General features: G+C 41.3%; 1 protein-coding gene across 1 annotated transcript in view; it reads right to left on the bottom strand.

Annotated features, from left to right (window-relative positions):
* The window catches only part of LOC109631885 (ubiquitin-conjugating enzyme E2 E2), a 56,824-nt gene that overhangs the window by 7,045 nt on the left and 29,255 nt on the right, over positions 1 to 20,524 (bottom strand). The window contains exon 5 of the mRNA XM_020090919.2: positions 5,038 to 5,170. Coding sequence (XP_019946478.1) covers positions 5,038 to 5,170 — 133 coding nt within the window. The remainder of the gene's footprint in view (positions 1 to 5,037; positions 5,171 to 20,524) is intronic.

Below are 20,524 nucleotides of genomic sequence, written 5' to 3'. Positions count from 1 at the left end.
CTACATAGCGATACAGCCATTCATTTTCATCAGCATCATAGCGTCAACGAAAATGTTTCATCCTCTGTAGAGCATGTATGTGCTCAGGTCTGATGATGGCACTAGAGAAAATGGGTCAGTGATGTCGGTATCATCTAATATCAGAGTCATCATGACTTCATTTCTTCATCTAAAGTTGTTCATGTAACTGAGTTGAAATGTGAGCTGGACAGACCAAACTCTCATTGCTTAAAGATACAATCGTCTTTTATACCTCCGCCAAGGTTAGAATTTTACTCCTGCCTGTTGTTGGTTTGTTTGTTTTATAAGCAAAAATCACACAGAAACAAGTGATCAGATTACCACGGAACCTGGTGGGGGGGATGTGGTAGGAGTCAAAGGAAGAACTCATTAAACTATGTGGATCCAGATCAGGGAGTGGATCCAGGAATTCTTTTCATTTTCTTTAACATTGTGAGATTGTTTTTTAACATTTTCACTATGATTGCATGGCATTTGGTGCAGCTTGATTGAATTTAAAGGGACCTGTTGGGCCTTGGCGGAGGTATGTCCTCTACAAGTGAAGCCACTTGGAAGTAGACCTCCACAACTTGGCTGATATGGCTAATGTGTGAATGGTTGCCTATTAACACAACCACCACACATGAATCAACACAGGCTTTCACTTTTCTCTGCACCACATAAAGTCAAAATCAGACTTAAGATTTCAAGATCTTTATTGTCATCATACTGAAATTGTAATAGGCTTCTCTCTCCAAGATATATCTATATATATTTAGGTGTAAAAATATAGTTAATAATATGTTGAAAAATATGTTTTTTTACGTCACCATCACCTCAACAAAATATTTTGCTAAATGCTCCATTATGTTCACCAGGTGGTAAATTAGAGCTTCTTCACATAAACCCGATTGCCTGCATTGGTTGAAAACAACATGGTGAGAGTCTGTGTAACATTTTCCCAATGAGAAATCAGTGTGGGCACTAGGGATGTCACGAGAACTGATACTTCAGTACCAAGTTGATGCCAAAATTTCTAAAAACGTCACAAAGCTCCATTTTGGTTTTTAGAGCAGATGATGGTGTAAATGTGCCGTGAATAAAATCATGTGATCTCCGCAGCGGAATACTTTAATATGTTACTTCCTGCCTCTGACTGCTGCACCCTGCTGCTCCACACCACGTCTGAATACTGTGGAGTATTTGTTGTGCTGTTGTGCATGCGTCTGTGCAGAGATCCTCTCACTGTGTTGTGCATGTGTGTGAGAGCGAATAGTCCGGACCCAATTCTCAGCAATTTATCCACAGGTCATGTCTGAAAATGGCTTTAGTACAACTTTAAAGTCTCTCTAATAAAACCTAAATTAACTGGATCTCAGCAAACCATTTGGAATCTTTCGTTTTATAAGAATGTGTGCATATTGTAAACCTGGACCACCTTGGTAGATTAAAACATTATTTTCACAAATCTTCATGGCCGATTGAAGAGGACGACGATGATTCATTAAGGCTGATTTAGATGTGGAAATCCTGTCAATTCCATTTTTCTTTTATCACCACGGTCACTGATTTGAAATTGTATTGACTGATTTTCTATCATAACACATGAATATACTCTCACATTGGCCTCAGAGTCGGGGTACACCCAGGACAGATCGCCAGTCTATCACAGCCTGACACACACACACACACACACACAGCACTGAGGTTGTTTGTTCAAAGCTGCCCACTGCTTTTCTCTGTGGATTTCTATCTGCATGGGTTTTGTTCTTGCTCCATGGCTCCTGCTCTAGAGGTGTGTTTCCAATGCAAGAATTTCCCCCAGGAAAAATTAACATTTGCAGGTCCAGGGTCTAGATCAAGTCCAGGGGGGTTGCTTGTCGGAGGAAGAACTTTCTGAAGGTACAGGAACTTTTTGGGCGGAGCTTGCAGTGCTGAAGGTGATTGTTTAAGATAACCTTTTATTTCAGCTGGTCAATATTCATAATAGCTTGTAAAATCTGTTTCCTTACTATGTTACTGGTGCCCCTTTTCTCACTGTGATCAACAGAAGCCCAAAGTGAATCTCCTTCATGTTAACTGTTGTTGTAGTGTTGCTTGATTTACAACTTTATTGTTGTATTGTATTCTGCCATCATTTGCTCATATGTCAGCAGGCTACTAGTGGACCATGGTGGAAATACTTTCAATGAACAGACTGCAGGAACCTTTTAGGTACTTGAGAAAAGATCCTTAAGTACTTTGGGTTGAAATATGGTTTAAATCGGCCGGGGTGTGGATGTGACGCATTTAAAATGTGGCAAGATGGAAAGGTCTAAAGGAGAGAATGTACTAAATAGCTGGTGAAGCTGACAAGTTCAAAGCATCACTTCTCGTGGCAAAAGTTTCAAAATGAGAAGGAAACCATGCAGAGGCAGATAAAGCATGACGCGCAATACACTTTAAAGCCATGAGAAGACCCAACAATAGGTCCTGTAACAAACTAATGTTGGACCAAAATACAAATACTGAAGCAGCGTCCTCGCCACGCTCAACCTTTATCTGAGAGTATCACTGTCGGCCTTAACAGGCTTTATCGTCCTAACATTAGTGTGTGAGGCAGCGCAGTGAGCAGCTGCAGCTGTCAGATTGGTGGCTGTGAGCCGGTGAAGCTGCTGGATGGCACGGCTCACAGCCAGACTGGAAAAACAAGGCAGCAGGAGGGCCAGGAGTTTAGACGAGCTCTGTCCCGCTCCCCACCCACCCCCCACATCAGCAAAGGCAGCCAAGAATAAGGCCGTCGCAGCCAGTCAACAGGGAATGAGGAGAAGACTGTTTCTCTTTCAGGGTCATGTTCCACACCAGACTGCAGATCAATTATCGCTCTGTGTGTCAGCATTACCATCAACACATTTGCCTGCTACTACGTCTTTGTTTGAATAGCGTGTTTTCAAAGGAAAACAAGGCCAGCAGCATTTCCAAATGTCTTTGTTTTAGCGCCTGTAGAACTGCAGAGTGTGGATGCAAGGTGTATCTGTAGCAAAGTTGTGTGGATGTAGCCTTCATGGCTGAATGTGTGAGACGATGAAAGAGAAGTGACTACACCCAACCTTGTCCTTTCTCCAACATCAAAATATCTAAAAATCTGATGGTTGGATTTTTGTTGAATCATTGTAAATATCCACGTGTGCCCAGAGGTTGCATCCTAATATTTGTGGTGACCATCTGATGACAGCATCACCCTCAGGACAAGCTCTGCAAAGAAAGCATCATGAGCAACTTTTTACCATCGGCTGTGATTCAAAGCAAGACGCATGCTTCTCCACACTGAATGCTGCGTATTAAAAACAGGATAAATGTAGCACATTTCCTGTTTACCTTTTTCCCTGTTGACTTTTTCAACGCACTTCTCTAAATAGCTGACAGAGGTTAGACGACGAGTATTTATAGAAGTGTAAACCAAAACCCAGGGCAAAATCAGAGGTACCACTCAAACTGAGGGGAGGTGGCAACCGCTGTCAGCCAGTCTACTGTGTCAATTCTGACGCACACTTGCATCAGCACAACACACACAAACACACACACCCGCAAACCCACAGCTGCACTGGAGGGGAGCCAAATGCTGCTGAAAGCCGGCAGCATGCATAACAGGAAGGGACACAATAACAAGAAGCAGATAAAGGAAAGGCTGGTGATATCCTATATGGTTCTTCTTGTCAAACGATCTAATCAACAATTTCTTTTATCCTACGTACAACTACTCTGTGTGTATTGAAAACATTTAGTTTGACTCAATTCCCCCCCACACCATTACCTCCAACTACTTTTTGGATCTGCTGTTCCCCCGTTATCTTGGCGTCATTGAAGCTAGCTGTGTTCCCCACAGCAGAGGAGCTGATAATTCAGAGGCTCATTCTTTTGTTCATTAAAATACAGACAGCACTCCTTGTTAATGTTGGTAGAATTTTTTTTATAAATGCTTGTTTTCATGAAAAATCCTCTCTGCTTTTGGTGGTTTGTTGTTTCTTCATGTTTAGTGAGACTGTGGATATGTTCAATTAATGAGCCAGTTACTCTTTTGATGCATTACTGGAAGAAACTGAAGAAAACTGTCGGTTATTAATAGAAAAACATTTCTTCAATTTTTTATTTTGGTTTCAAGAGGTCAATTTCTAGTTTTGGTTTTAGGACTGATGACTGTGATTTTTTTTTCATCATTGCTTACATGGATGAAATGTAAGACCCATTTCTACTGGTCAAAAAACCTGGCCTTTGTCTGCAACGACTATCAATACAATCGGCATTCGCACCCGGCTCAAATGACTCTCCAATGGATACAGGTTTTCATCGGCATCGATCGGCACTGAAGGAAACACCCGGGTGAATGCGCTATTTTCTTCTCTGTTTTGGCAGTCGAGACGCTAATGCTGCACCTTTTCTTGCCCAACATAATGACGAGCACTGAACCAGGCATTGGCACATCGATAGCTTTAAACGTTTGTGCAATAATTGTTTTTTACACATGGGAACAAAATGCAACGACATTTTTTCTCTAAGTGTGGCGCAAGTTGCAAAACTGGCAAGACAGTGAGGTGGGAAAGCTTCTCAGTTTCCCCTCAATGCTGGCAGTCAATTGCTGTTTGCACTGTTTAACTGCATTTAAAAAACCTATGTATACCCACTTATAAACGATGTATAATAGTTTCAGTAGGAACCAAATGATTTTGATCTGAGTGTCATGTACAATGTAGGAAAATTTGAGTATTGAAAGGCAACCTAAATAATGGTTGGTTTTATTTTTATTATAGGATTTGTCAAAAATAAGGAACTATAGAATAACCAGTCTCATCATTTGTCATGCGGGCGCGTCACTTCTCTCTGCTGCTGCCACCGTTACTTTGTAAACATACTGCCGTTGAACAAGTCTTAAAAAAGTCACTGTTGTTGGACATTAAGGTGAAAAGCTGACATCCTGCTGGGACAGTGGTTGCATTGTTCAAAGCTCTGGCTGAAGGAGTTGGGGGAGGGGGGGGGACATTGCTGCAAGGCAACACTCACCTTGGGTGGTTTGAAGGGGTAGTCTGGTGTGAAGGCAATATCCAGGAAAAACACTCCTCCCTCGTACACGGAGCCCGGAGGGCCCAGGATGGTCGACCTCCACTCGTAAATGTTGTCTCCTTTAGGACCGGCACTGTAGTTGTGAAAATAAAGCACAGAGGGAAGAAAGGGAGAAATTAAATCCACCAGCAGGCATTTAGAGAGTGACGTTTGCTGTAATTGTGTAACTTAATTCTCAGTGCAGCCACAAGGGAGTGACTGAATAAAGTGTGTGATTATCAGCCACACAAAGCTGCCATTTAACTCCTTATCTTCATCAGAAGATTAAGCAACATGGTCACATACAGTGCATTTAACAAAGACTGTGTCTGGAAGCCAGGAGAAATGATGAGGATGAGCAGTGTCGTGTAGATGACTGATCTGTCTCACACACACACACACACGCACGCACGCACACACACACACACACAGACAAAGACACACACACACAGACAAAGACACACACACACACACACACACAGACACAGACAAAAGACACAGACACACACAGAAAGGTGTTGAGCAGCAGCAGCGGCTCTGTGCTTCACTATCGGGCAGCTGGCTGCAGCCGAGCTCTGTTGTTGCCTTGATTCTCACCCGAAACACACACACACACACCCACAAACACACTCATACACACACACACACACACACCAACACAGCTGCAAGTATAGAGGCACTAATCCAATTCCATTTTCTACTGGAATTAGGCCAGATGCCCCTGTCGGTTTCATGTATTACTTTTACTTTCATCATTTACACACACAGAGAAAGCCAGAGAGAGAGTGGGGGGGGGGGGGGGGGGGGGGGGGGGGGGTGAAAGCGAGTAAGTAAGTAAGTGAGAGCATGTGCAAGGCACATAAATGCAAGATGAGAGTGTGAGTGGAGCTGTTCATGTGAAACGGCAGCCTGTTGTAAAGCACCGGGACACTGCAGACCTATTTCTTGTCAGCGTGTGTTTGGACACAGGGAGGAATTATGGGAGGATAGGGAAAGGATGCCAACATGTTCTCCTGGATGGATAAAAATAGCTCGGAGAGTGATAGTGTGCAGGGTCTGACAGGGGGACAAGAGAGCCAATAAATCCCTGAGCTGGGTGTGATGCAGTGGCCTGATGTGACTCAGTGGAGTAATCTATGTTTGTGTGTCAAACTGCTTTTCAAGGCCAACGGCTGTCAGATTTAGTTAAACCACAATGTGGTGCAGATATTGGTCTTCTTATTATCAGCAGCTCTCTTCACTCGGGCACAAACCCAGAATATTTAAAGCACACTGAAAGAAACACAATCTCAACACAGTGTTTTAATGCAACTACAGAAAAAGCAACTGGTGACTTTTACCATCAAAGAATGCATTTGACTATTTTGAATCTGCTTCTACCATCACCACAACTGGACCACAACATACTTCAGCTGCTTTCAAACATGCACTGAACTCAGGTGATCCTCTGCAGATGTGAGGAACGCAAATGTCAGAGTGAGAGCTTCTGGACTTTCTGCAGACTTTCTCCACCTGGAGAAAATATTTTCTTCCTCTGAAAGGCTCTAATTTTGGACTTTTAAGTTTGAATTCAGAAGTCTAATCTTAAGAGTAAGGATGGTTGCGAATACAAAGAAAACAAAAACTCCATCATGCACTGGACATGCTTAGATTTGCTCAATTCTTCGATGCCTTTGCGCTCGTTATTTCATTTGATCACAGATGCTCAACAAGCAAAAGCATAAACAGCCTAATATTACAAATTTCACAGCTTGAATATAGTCCACACAACATACATAAAAACCAGCTTATGAAGATATTTATTTCTGACTCTGCAACGTGATAAAAACCAGTAGCATTCCTCAAAACTACTGTATCTCGGAACCATCATTTTAAATCATATTTAAGTTGTTGTACATGATCTCCTTTTGATACATAATTCAATAACTAATGTCATATCGTTTTACTCCCATTCACTGATCTTCTCCTGAAACGAGTCTCCCATGGAGAGGTCTGCCTCCCACTATAAAAACCTCTGACACTGGTAACGTTGTGCTTGTGGACATTTTGATTAAGCTTCTCTGTGTTCAGCTTTATGACAGCGTAGGCCAGGGTGAAGCCTGCACTCACTTTCTACAAACACAGACAATCCAACATGTGAGACCCAATACATTACCTGAGGCTTTAAAGCCACATGTTTCTCCACACACACACATGCTACAGAAGAAGAGCTTCTGTACGTCATTGCTACAAGTACAACAGGTGTTATGCATGCAGGGACGGATGAGCAAGCACCCTGCGGAAACTGCCCAGCATGTAGATCATCTGTTGTTGCCCCAGTGAGCAGCGTGGAGCCCACACACAGTTAACTAAATTATAAAAACATGGGCTGATGAATAAACCATTTTCCAGCTGATAGTTATGGGTGCAGTAGGCAGATTTAGTGATTTCTGGCCTGCAGCCATATACATACACATGCTCCCACACACCCATTGTTACAGCCATAACATCACTAGTTTGAATTCATGGAATCTAATAGCCCTGTAAGGTTTGTATTTCCCTTCATGGTTTTATTATAGACTCTACATTTTATTAAATTTACCTGGATTTTGAATATGGATTTGTTAAATGCTTAATCATCAATCAATCAATCAATCAATTAAATTGTATTTCCCATATTCACAAATCACAATTTGTCTCATAGGGCTTTAACAAGGTGTGACATCCTCTGCCCTTAACCCTTAACAAGAGGAAGGAAAAACTACTAAAAACAACTCTAACAATTGTCAAAAAAGAACGTCGAAACCTCAGAGAGAGCCACATGTGAGGGATCCCTCTTCCAGGACGGACAGAAGTGTAATAGATGCCACGTGTGACTGAAAACATCGGCAACACAAGAGCATTTACAACATTGATTAGTTTGTAACATGGAAAGTTAATGAATTGAGGAGGTATTGTCAGTAATGGTTTAGTATCTGAGTAGACATTGTATATCAAGCAATCTTGTCATAATCATAGTCCACTAATCAGCTGCCACCACGACTGGGGTCCACCACAGTCGGGAACTGGTTCAAGCATTACAAGCATCGGATGCTGTGCACTCACATATAAATGTAAATGTAACGATATCCATCCATAATCAGTGTTAAGTGCAAATGTATCATAACTGCTACTTTACAGGCTTTTTATGCACACACAGCTTTTCATTAAAAAAAAAAATGCTTTTATAATCTCCTCAATTGTGTTTAATGTGCACTATGTAAACCACCCACTATGTCAACTTTGTTACATGAGCCTGGTTAAATTTAATGAGTATGAGCACAGGAGGGCAACTATTGCTAGGCTCAATCCACAAACTACCAGTGTCGGCTTTGAGAAACCCATTATTAGTCAAATCCTATTGCAATGTCAATGTTTCACATCATCCTCTAGGCCTCTTAAGGCCGGCCAACCGCTGATTTTTCTCTACGCTTGAATTCCCACAGTTAACTCTGCAGCATCTGGAAATATTCATGACATGTACCGCCTCCTTTTTTTGTTCCTGCAGCCTGGTGCAACCCACTCTAACAGTGGGTAGAGAAGGGCTCTGTGTTTTTACTTATATATCTGCTGAGGCCTGTCAGAATGATAGAGGACACAGACCTCCGACTTTCACCTCAGGGTATGCTCTCATATTTATCCAAGGTTGTCTTTATTTTCAGTTACTGGGGACTTATCTCTTTGAATCTGGGATGTGCTTCAAAACTCATACCGGAGAAAAAAAAGAAGAGTGCTTTTAATAATGAAGGCTGAAAGACGAAGATGGACCTGGCTATTTCCCACGGTGTCAATTTCGACACTGTAAGCCACTATTAATGAGCCTGGAGCAGTAAGAGTGCCCCACAAGAGGAGCAGTATAATTAAGACATGGCTGTTTCTGCATCTTCTAGCTCCTTTGCAACAGTGAATTCATTATATAGCCTTAAACTGACCACTGGAGAAAGAAATGTTGAGTCTACACTACAGCCAATAACAACCACGGCACAAAGAGGACAGTCCCCACAGCACTGCAGCGCTGATTTATTCATTTTAAAACTCCTTCGAGGAAGATTTTTTTTAAGTTTTTGCAAGAAAGTAAAAAATCCATGAACATTTCCTAGACAGCCAGAAGCATTTTGTCCTCAAAAGACATTTACATTGTGCTTAATACTTAGTAGTCGTGCATCTAGGGCTAAATTGAAATCAGTTTCATATTTTATGCATGTAAAATGCTAATTGGTTGCCTGAGAGTTTCTACTGTTTTGCTTTAGTTTAGTCTGCCCAAGTATCCTTTTCAACTGTCCAACATCCCACTCAGGGTCAGAGTATTTTCCAAAATTCATTGATAGCAAATGTAAGAGATCAAATCAAACATCAGATAAAAATATACATTTCAGTACCAACCTGTCATCTGACTTTTGAAGGCTCAGTCATACCAGCTTTTAACCGGGCAAATCAGCTGGATAAGTGGATGATGAGCTCGAAGGCAAATGTAAATCTGTGCAAATCATTTGAATTGAGTTCATCCCTGACCTACAGATTTGGAATCAGAACGCATCTCCACATGGTGTCTGGATCTGACCTTCCTGCTCTATGTGCAAATAAATATGTGCATCAATGCTGTTTTAAAATGTGCTCTTCAAAAACGGATAAAACCATTACACTTGATTTTAGAGCACCGGTCCCTTCGGTATAAGCAGTCGCTCAGTGACTTCTGCACTCAAAGTGGCATCATTTATCATTTTGCCCTGTGGGCGCATCGATAATAGCGTTAGCTAATCAATTCACCTAATGAGGCTGAGTGACAGACAGACTGTCCATCTCTGTCAAGTCACACACATTAACAGTTTAAGCTGGAGGGTTGGGAGGGACTCAGGGGAGGTATTTAGGGATGGCTTTAGGAATGAATAGTTAGGGCTTTGTGATATGACCAAAAGCTCAAATCCACATAAAGGTAATTTCATATTCACATAAATGATGTAACAAATGCTGAATAATGAATACTAAGTGTATCTAAATCATCCAGATGGAGAGGCTTATTTCTTATGATATTATAAATTATATAGTTGAGATATAAAGGGTACTTATTTATATTAAATAATTGTATGTGGTAACTTAAAGCACTTATATTGTTGCAAACTAAAGAAATATGACCCCGACATGTGAGTACCCCTTTCCTCACCATCTCCTTTTGTTTGGTGGCCTTCAGGTTGTAGATCCTTTGTTTAGTGTGTTTCTGTTCTGGGTTGCAGCAGAAACAGTGAAACACGATGGACTCAGTAAAGGAGGACCTGTTCTCAATGTAGAAGTAAAGAGCCTCTTCCAAGCTAGAGTAAATTCATATTTTCGAGTGATTATGCACTAATGAAAACATCATCATGATAATCATGTTTAATTTCTTCACATGTCCCTTCAACACTGACCTTTTAACCAACTCAATTCTATCTTTAAAGCTGGAATTCACAAAGCATACATTTGTCATAAAGCCCTGTCTGACATACCTATCACCTATTTATATATATATATGTATGTATGCCCAAGAACAGGAGTGAAATTGATCAAACAAAGAAGGTTTATGTTTGCAAGTTCTTCTAATGTCATGTGTTACAAACCAGAACTTTCGGAGATTCTTTGTTCTTCTGGGTGCGAAACAAATCTAACAAACCTAGCTCTATGTATGTTTGCTCAGTGTGTTCGACTCCGTTGACACCTCAACATCTAGCCCACTAACAGACGGTTATTATTATACAAGCACCTCAGCCATGTTTCTACGCTCAAGGGCACTGCGCAAATGTCAGTGACTCACCGGGGAGTGTACAGAGAGGCTTCGCCACACAAACTCTTACAAACAAAACAGGTAAATAAAGAACTGCAGCTCACAGACAGGAGACGATTTGGGATATTGTCACTGGAATAAATGAGGGAGTTCAGTCCTTTTATTCAGAAGTTTATAGGATGTTAGAGTCTCTGACAGCAGAGCAAACCTGACCAGCAGCATTACTATCTACTTACACCCCTTTAGAGATGCATGGATCAGCCCTGACGACATCCAAATCTTTGCTTGACTCAGCCCATCACCCAACCCAGTGAATCATTTCCTCCAAATTAGGGACCAGCACCCGCATGAACATGCACATTAGGCTTAAAACACGTAAATGCTGCCATTTCGAGTCGAATATGAATGTCAGGGCTTACAGACATGTGGGTGAAACCACACGAGCAGTATGGAGTTGATGTTTTATACCCACCCACCCCTCCACTGGTATAGTGGTGAGTAGATAAGGAGTGAATTAGCATTTTTTGGGGAACTATTCCCCAAAGGAGAGTGTGCACCGTACAACAGTGTAGTGTCATGTTGGTGAGGGCTGACTACACGAGTCTCACAGATGTCTATGTCTGGTTATGCAGCTGTTAACACACCCAGTACATCTCAATCTCTCCCCCGTTTTCAGATGTGCCAGGTGCATCCTGTCACTGAAATACAAGAAGCACAGACACACTCCTTGTGCACTGGACACACACTTGCACGGTGCAGATTCATGCAAAAAATAGAGCCCTATGTCTTCATTGACTAGTAATTGCAAACTGCACAATAAGTTAGACTCCGTCTGGCCCTGTTGATTCCAGCAACGAGTGGTCGTTGCTGGAATGCACAAGATTGTCTTTTACATTTTAGAGAATGTAATTCATATTTTACACATTAATGATGTATGATGTCTATTTTACCCACCTGAACCCATCCACTATTATTCGAATGTTGATTTTTACCTCCTCTACTCACTTGACCCGTGGATCAACTGTGAGTCTGTGGGTATAATAAAAGAATCTTTTCAGCAAATGAAGTTTGTCCTATTATGTCATGAGATTGAATATGTTAAAAGTCCTACTTTTCTTGGGACTTTAATGACTTTTCATTAGCAGCTACCACCATCATTACACTAGAAACTATTGAGATTTTTGTTTCAAATTCTGTTGCCAAGGTCAAGAATGAACTTCTGCTCCAACACTTTTGAATATCTGTAGATTTAGAAGATGGATGGACTTTAAACGCAACCTTTTAGCCCTCAAGTCAGATTTGAGCTACCAGCCCAAAGCCTTGTTTCAGTTGTATCTTACTTATTGCACAGCACTCACATATCACGTCTCGCTGCTGTGCTCAAAAGTACAAGCTATTTCAGTTTTGACCTGGATTGTCCTGATAAAACAATGAGTGCAACAAGTCCTCCAAAGAAATTCCCAAATGGGTAGCTGTTCTCGAGAACACATCAAACTGTTCTTCGAACTGACGGACTCACTTATTTCTCTGTCAGAGACACACTGACCTGTACGTCTTGGACAGACTGGCAATTGGCAGAACAGGGAGAAATCCTGCCACATTGATGGGCCAGGGCACCTTTAATATATCCATCCAAGTTTTGGCTGTCCTCAAAAGGCAGGTAGCTACTACCTCTGATGGAATTTAGTCCTGTGGGAAACACTGGTTATCATTTCTCAATCAAGCTCACTTCATATGGCTTGTCATGGTCTTAGGCCTTCAGCACTATACAGTATATCTATATTTGGCATTTGATTGAACTGTGTAAGCACCTTTGCAGTAAAAATCACACAATCGCTTCCTAAGATCACATCTCATCAAGGAAAACCCAGCAGTTTGCAGATATTGACAACCATCAACTTGTTATAGCCGGCATTATTACGGCACAACATCTCTAGAGGTTTGTCCCTTGTTGGTTAACAGGATTTTAAAGCCTCATTAGAGAACACAAACCAGCATCATCAAGTCTGTTATTTTAATGAAGGGCAGACTCAAGGTCTCGGGGGGAGACGTCTCTCGAGGGGAGATGTCCACCATAACAAGTCTCTGGAAAGAGGTGAAATGCTTCCTTGAAATAAAGGCTCTTTTGAATCCTTTGTTGCCTCAGCTGGGGAGACGTGAGGGGTGTTGACTTGCGCACACATTGTCCTCCTTCACTCTGTTCAGCCACACACTGACAAAGCACAAGTTCATTGAGAGCAGAGGTGACAAGAACAGGCAACAGATGGGCTGATTGAAGGAAGGTCAAGCCTGGTGTAACTCAGACACCCTATAACCTTTGAATCGGCACTGAACCAATTGCACTTCCCATTGTCTTAAAAGTGTTGCCTAGCAACATTACATCCTTGCAGTGACTGCGTGTGTGCATTTTGTGCTGCAAGAGGAATTTCCATGGAAACAACAACAATTGTACGAGCAGACACAACATCACCGCTCAATTCACAACTGTTGATGCTGTTGATGGATAAAACATGATGGGCAAATAAATGACCCCAGGCATTTATCTTTGTTTATGGCTCATAATCTCCAAATAGGTCCTTCAGGGACAAATCAACAGACATTAAGCGATTAAATTAGACGACAAGATCATATGAGAAGAATCAAGACAGAGATTATCTCCTAAATGTTAGTGACAGCTCATGGGCAGACATCAAATCTAATACACTCCCTTTGTGCTCGTTCTAATGATGCCTCAAATAAGAAGTGAGATTTTCATCAATATAGAGCAGTTGGAAATGGATTAGGTCGTTCAGGCTTTGTACATGATTTGCTTTGATGCTGAGCACTGACAGTGCAGTCATGGGAAAAGCTCATCATTCCCGACTCAGTTACCTCATGTCTTATCTTAATAAAACAATCTGACAGACCGATGGCTCTTTCACAGAAGCCACAGTCTGAATAATGTGAACATGTCAAAGTGAAAAAGCCTCTTTCTCATTGGCTGGAATGTGTCAAATCAAGCTCACATATAAAGGCACCTCAAAAATAATTGTGGTCAACTGCTTAAACACTTTTCAATCAGAGGAAGACAAACCTTGGATAAGACCACAATACTGAATTATCTAAAGATCAGATTTATAAGAAAACTCCCTGATTTAAATCATTTCAAGCCAATCTTCTTTATATTAAAGTCTCATTTGACTTATTCTATTCATACATTAAACACTTGAAAAGATTGGCATCTTTTTGTTGAGTAAAGTATTTAAAACAACGTATTTCATTTCAATTCTGAAACTTCCAGAAAACATTGCACATGATGGAGAATGACCACCTTGCCGTAGATTTTGTCAGTATGTGGATTAAATGTTACATATCATTTGTGACATCATGGTGATGGTGAAGACGTCTATATTCTTCACATAGAAGCTCTTTCAGTGCGAAATCTAAATACTACTCCACTCATGTACACCGATGTGTGTACTTTCTCAATAACTAGTTGGCATGTCTCCCATGCAGCACATTACACCGCATCCACAGTGGCAATTTAAGCAAATGATACAGTTGGATGTGAGTCATCTCTTCTTCTTCCTCTCACACGCTCAGCCACTAAAGGGAGGAAAATGTGTTTATGATAACCTTAGCAGTTGCTGCAGCCATTAATGGCTGCCATTACAGAGTAGAAATGGTAATTCATGAACTGTCCTCCAGCTGTGAGAGACTGCAGCCAATAAAACCGCTTCAAGAGTGGATATAAGAAAATACAGAAAGAGTAAGAAAAACAACAAAAGAATAAAGGTAGGTTAATGTTTTTTTTAGCAAAGATCCAAAAACGAAGGCAAAAGAAAATCACTCAATCGACTCAAATTAACTAATGAGTTAAATCAATATTCAGAGTATTTATGATTTTCCTTCAATGAAAAAAGATCACCCCATCTTGCGTACTTACATTGTTGTTAGTGAATCATGCTACAGTACGCCTGGAGTGACATCAGCTAACTCTGAGAAAGAAAGAGCTGGACTGAATCTTTTGCTCAGAGTGGCCCATCATGTCTCTGATGGTGCAGACAAATTGTGTCGAGTCCCTTTGCTGAAAGAGGAAAACTGAATCTCCGCCTTGAAAGCTCACTTCTGAATGAAAAGGGAGTTCACATTGGCTGATAATACAAACACAAAGTTGGCCAAATTTCTCAATGTGATACAATTTTGGTCTCTTTTTTAGACATATGAGTAAAATTAATTACCTTTTAGGTTAATTTCAGGCTAATTTTATATCAGTTCTAACCTGTGGTTTACGAATCCCATCAAAAACCTAAGTTTCTATTTTTGTGCACACACCAACAGTAAATGAAATTGTTTCATCTGTGCCTGGAAAAGAAGACATGTTAAGATCAGCCGGTCCTGCACACTGACTACTGCTTCTGTCTACATGTCATATCCAATGTTCATTCAGCAGCCTGTATTAATCAAATCTCTCACTAAGATGAGAAACTGGCTGCATCTGCTCAGGGGAATTCATGATGCAGAGGGAAAGATACAGTAGTATTTTAAATGGACTGTCACTGTTAGACAGCACTCCACTCATTAGCTTTGATTTGTTAAAAGCAAGGAATCAGACGGCTGGTGATTTAAGGCAGAGCCCTTTGCCCTGTGTAAACTTCTGTTAAATCTGGTTCAAATTAAATCTTCTCATGTAACAAGTTATGAAAGGAATCAGTCCTGAGGGAATTTCAGGTCATTGCTCGTGGCCTCAGTTGTGGTCTTCAGAAAATCGGACCAGTGCCAGTCAGATGTTCTTTTCCCAGGAAAGAAAAGGCTGTCTTATCTGAAAGGCCTCTTTCATCTTTTGTAAAATGTCTCAAGTGAAAGTTCTCTCATCCTCTTCAACAAAAATAAAGGGCATAAAATTCCACAATGGTGACAGGATGAAGATTTGCTGCTGGTGTGTGTGGATGTACCAGTGTGCGTGCACAGTCGGAGTGTCTCATCTTGTTGAAGCGTAACAAAATCCAACTCGGCATCACACCAGTGAGCTGCAGAGAGCTAAAGCCTCTGTTTGGCATTAACTCCGCGATGCCTCCGGTGCTACCTCCACCTGCTCTGGCTGCATGCTACAAGCAATAAACACTCTGATTGAAAATGATGTGACACAGCTCAAGGTAAGAGCTCTTATAATATAATTAATTCTGGAGATGTCGAGGAGCGACAGGAAACTCTCCGAACATAAGCGCAGCTTGTTCTCGGAGTTCAGAAACAAATGGTGCCTGACACTCCAGTGTATTTTGTGCAGGAGGATGCGACCTGATATATTAAGCCATTGCCACATCACCTTATTGAAACCATGGCTGTGAGGCACATCACCCACATGGGGCCAATAAATAGATTCTCTTCTTAACATATAAAATGATAACAAATTATTATTTTTTAATCATTACATTAACCGCATGTTTGCTCCTCCACAGCACAATCTCTTCAACCACCTAGTCTATATAAGATCTACAAGAGACACATATGGTCAAACAGGAGAGGCTGAGCAAATACTGACCTTTGGTCAAGCTCCAATCGAACCTCAACTTCCCACAATGCAACTGTGTAGCATCTATCTTTATACCCTCTCTATCTGGTAAATGGATGTGGCAATTGCCACTGGGGTCTCCCTAACCCAGCCAGAGACGAACAGGTTGCCTTTCAGCATTCTTTATTCTTCACCACACGAGTGAGCAAACATAAATTAAACTAGACGTAAAATGTCAGACCTTTTCAGGTTTCTCGGCTCAGCTCTGTCTCTGTTACCTCTCCAGTCCTCCGTGTGTGTCTATTGTGTCTCCTTGCCATGTGATTTCTCCTCTGAGAGCTCTGCTGCTGCCTTTTGAACCAGAGGATCACTCAGCCAACAGCTAGCTGCGCTGATTAATCCTCTGGTGTAGGTGTAGGTGCTCTCTGAGCCTCCATGCCCACAACGGCCTCTATTCATATAGAGCTTTGGTAGTCTTGATGACCATTTAAAACACTTTAAACTACAGGATTGTCATTCACCCATTCACACAAGTCTTTTCTCAACTTCTAGAGGCTGTGTTGCTTAACTATATCATTATCGGCCAATCACATGCCTTCAAAGCAAAATCGAGTCATTTATTTGCAGTACGCCAAAGTAAGAGAATGGGCCGATCTAATAAAAGAGAAGGTTTCATGTTTACTGTTTTTATCTTTGCATATAAAACACAGACATCAAGTCATTTAAACCCAGAACACACATCTAGTAACTGCCTTTCATATCCAATTTAATTCTATACATTTAAACATTTAAAAGCCAAAAATGAATATAGTGTCAGTGTCTTGGTCTCTGTTCTTTGCTCAGTCTTGTCAGAATATCAGACTATTGAAATCCACTGTTTGTCTGTGTGAAGAACCCCAAGACTCCGAGGGGGCATTGTACTATGGATGTTCCAAGTGACTAATTCCCCTGTCGGAGCTGCCATCCATGGAGGACCTCTACACTCAGCGCTGTAGGAAGAAGAGCAACCACATCATTAAAGACCCCGATCACCCAAACCATAAATTGTTCTGCCTGCTGCCATCTGGCCGACGGTACTAAAGCATCCGGGCCTGCACCACCAGGCTCAGAGACGGTTTCATCCCCCAGGCCATAAGACTTTTAAACTCCTCCCATCTGCCATAATTCGTCTTCTTTGCACCTTATATTTGAGCTCCTTTTTTTAAGGTGTGTATTTATTATTCATTTTTAATACTTTAGGTTACTGTTAATTTATATATTCTTAATTACATTTTTTCCTTGTGTAATTTTCTGAGCATGGCTACAGGGGAGCGTGAAAGTCTTGAGAGCTAAAATAAAGATCAATAATTCTTCTACATCTACAGCCCAGCCCCTAAACAGTCAAAGTTTATTTACACACATTTTATTACTGTTCTATTTTGGATACTCTCCACCAATACACATGATTACACATGAATGGACATTACTATAGTAACACCTCCAAAATGTCAATCTAACTTTACACTGTTCTATAACAGATTATTGTTAAGTTTTCCCACAAGTTACTTAACCTGTAAGTGTGAAGTCTATGCTGCAGATATGTTATCGATACTCATTTAATGTTATGTAGCTGCTAATCACATTGCTCACATGCTAATCACATTTCTTTATTTGTATGTTGTTGGTGATATAACATTCAGCTCCAGTCAGCATGCATGTTATCCCGTAAAATCCTTTAATTTGCTGAACAGAACTAGCATCACATGCTGCAAAACATAGTTGGTATCCTGTGACAGTTATTACTAAATCAGAAATGTAACCAATGCCATAATAGGCTGAAAACAACACAATTTTATAGCTTAAATCATTCCAGTCTTGCAGGGTTTCAACTACTCGACATCTTGATTTTCTGCCCTCACTGAACAATACTGGCCTTGTAGAGTCAATGGAGATACTGTCAGTCGTTCTCTTATTTCTCTCTCCTCAAGGCAAATCCTAGATAACCCTAATGACATTGGAGTTGTTATTTACACTACTCTATCCAGAGACACAGGCGACATACAGTAGTACAACTGTTCCCCAGTCAGCAGTACTGCTTTTGAAAGTGGGAAAAGTGGAAGAGGGCAAACAATCAGTGTGCTTTGAAACTTTACTCAGTCTCGAACCTGGAATTTCCCATCACATTTCCCAGTAAAACTGTTGTCACACTTCTTAGAAGGCTATAGTGTGATGTGCAACATAATGCTGAGAAAGGACCAACAAACATCAGAGTGAGCAGTCTCATTCTTAGACCGTGTGCGTATCGCACTGACGAGCAGAGAGGGAGCAAAGAAAGACAAAGGTGAAACTTTCCAGTCCAGTCAGACTGAGGCTTTAAGAGTTGGCCTTGAAGGTTACTGGGCCAGCAGCTCAAATGAATATGGCAGCACCTCAACTCAGTTCAAGTCATTTAGGACATTGTGAGATCTGTCAAACTCTATACAAACCAAACAACTGCACTGAGAGACCAGCGAACCAGGAGGCTCCCTGCTGTGCACTATCTACACAACGGAGTGATAACAATACTTCTGTAATTTTAAGACAAACTAATCTAAACTGAATCAATTTTCGGTATTGCAAGATCAAGATTTGGTAACCATAGTAACCAAACCATATGGGATTGAGCAGGTGAGTGTTAGGTTTAATACATTAGGGAGTGAAAAGAGCTTTAGAAAAAGTTTTTTTTGAGAAAACTCAATGAGCTGAACTATGACACTATGAAACTATAAAATGTGAAATTGACCCAGTACTTCATCTCCCCCGACACGCCTCCACTTCATTTGGATTCTGTGCTTTACACCATCCTCTGATTTCATTAACCACCCCACACTGTCTACGTGTTCATACTGTAATATACTTTTGATACCTTCCAATCAAAGACTGCAATTTTTTCATCTCTACCAGATGAAGTCTTCGATGAAGTCGAATAACGTTTCAATAATGTTCCTCCCGCTGGTATCTCCGCAAGACCTGACTCTGCCATAATATCGTCCTCAGGAGAGGCACACACACATACATACGCACGCGCACGCACACGCACACGCACACACACACACACACACACACACACACCAAGGTCACAGAGACCTGCCAACTCAGCTCGCTATTGTGACTGAATGTCCCGAGCTACTTGTTAGTCATTCTCTCATTATCGTATGCGGAGCTGATGGCGGGCTCACAGAAATTCACATATTCTCTGCAGGGACTAAATTAAATGTCTGAGGAAAAATTGCCAAGTTACTGGGGGAAAAAAAAAAAAGAAACACCTTGACTTGTCCGGGTGAGCAAACACAACGCTGTCAAGGAATTGCAGCACTATGACGTCAGTATTATAAAACAAAGCAGGACGAGGTTGATGTGAACAAGAGAGGTGGTGGGGGTATCAAAGGAAACACAGGGTGACCTCTCAGGCTAACCAAATAAAACAATTCCTCAGTGTCCTCCCCACAATCATCATGGCAACATTGATTAGGTTGCACTCTGAACATTGATTATATGTCACTCCGTGCATTCCCATAGACTGCAATCACTCACACCCAGAAACATTTAGTCCATCTATAATTTACTCCTGGTCTCTCTCACCATCCTGCACAGATGCCGCTTTGAGCTCCATGTGAGAGGAATATGCATGTTTCAGGATTTATAGGCTTTCAAACATAGGTCTACCTCGTATAGATGTCCCACGATGCTAGCTAAATATTAAGCAGCTGACCTGCAATAGGGAGCCAAGTACTCTCAGTTCTCACAGGCTGCGTCTGTGATGGAGTTCAAACCTAGATCAACAGCCCTTGTTTTCCCCCAGTCCTTCAACAGAGGTCTCTCAGATATACATGTGAACGGTCCGTCTGTGTTCAGTCATCTTAAATAGGTTTCCATCCAAAGGTAGAGCACGTTTTCAACCGATCTTTGAGAAATTCACATTTCAGTCATCTGCTGATCAAGATAAACAGCTGGTGGTCGTGTTTCTCCACTCAGGTGCAATTAAAGCTCCTGCCGAAGACGAGGGCGCAATAAAAGGAGCTGAAAATCAATGTGGAAAACATGATGAAAGAACAGCATTATTAACTTCTGATGTTTTCATCTGCTGCTATTTCCAGTCTCCTTAGTGGAGCGCTTCATCTACATCATGATTAATTCACCGCGTCTGTTTCTATTGCACTTTCTAC

This window comes from Paralichthys olivaceus, chromosome 20 (genome assembly GCF_024713975.1).
Source record: "Paralichthys olivaceus isolate ysfri-2021 chromosome 20, ASM2471397v2, whole genome shotgun sequence".
NCBI lineage: Eukaryota > Metazoa > Chordata > Actinopteri > Pleuronectiformes > Paralichthyidae > Paralichthys > Paralichthys olivaceus.
This window is presented reverse-complemented; position numbering and strand designations above follow the sequence as displayed.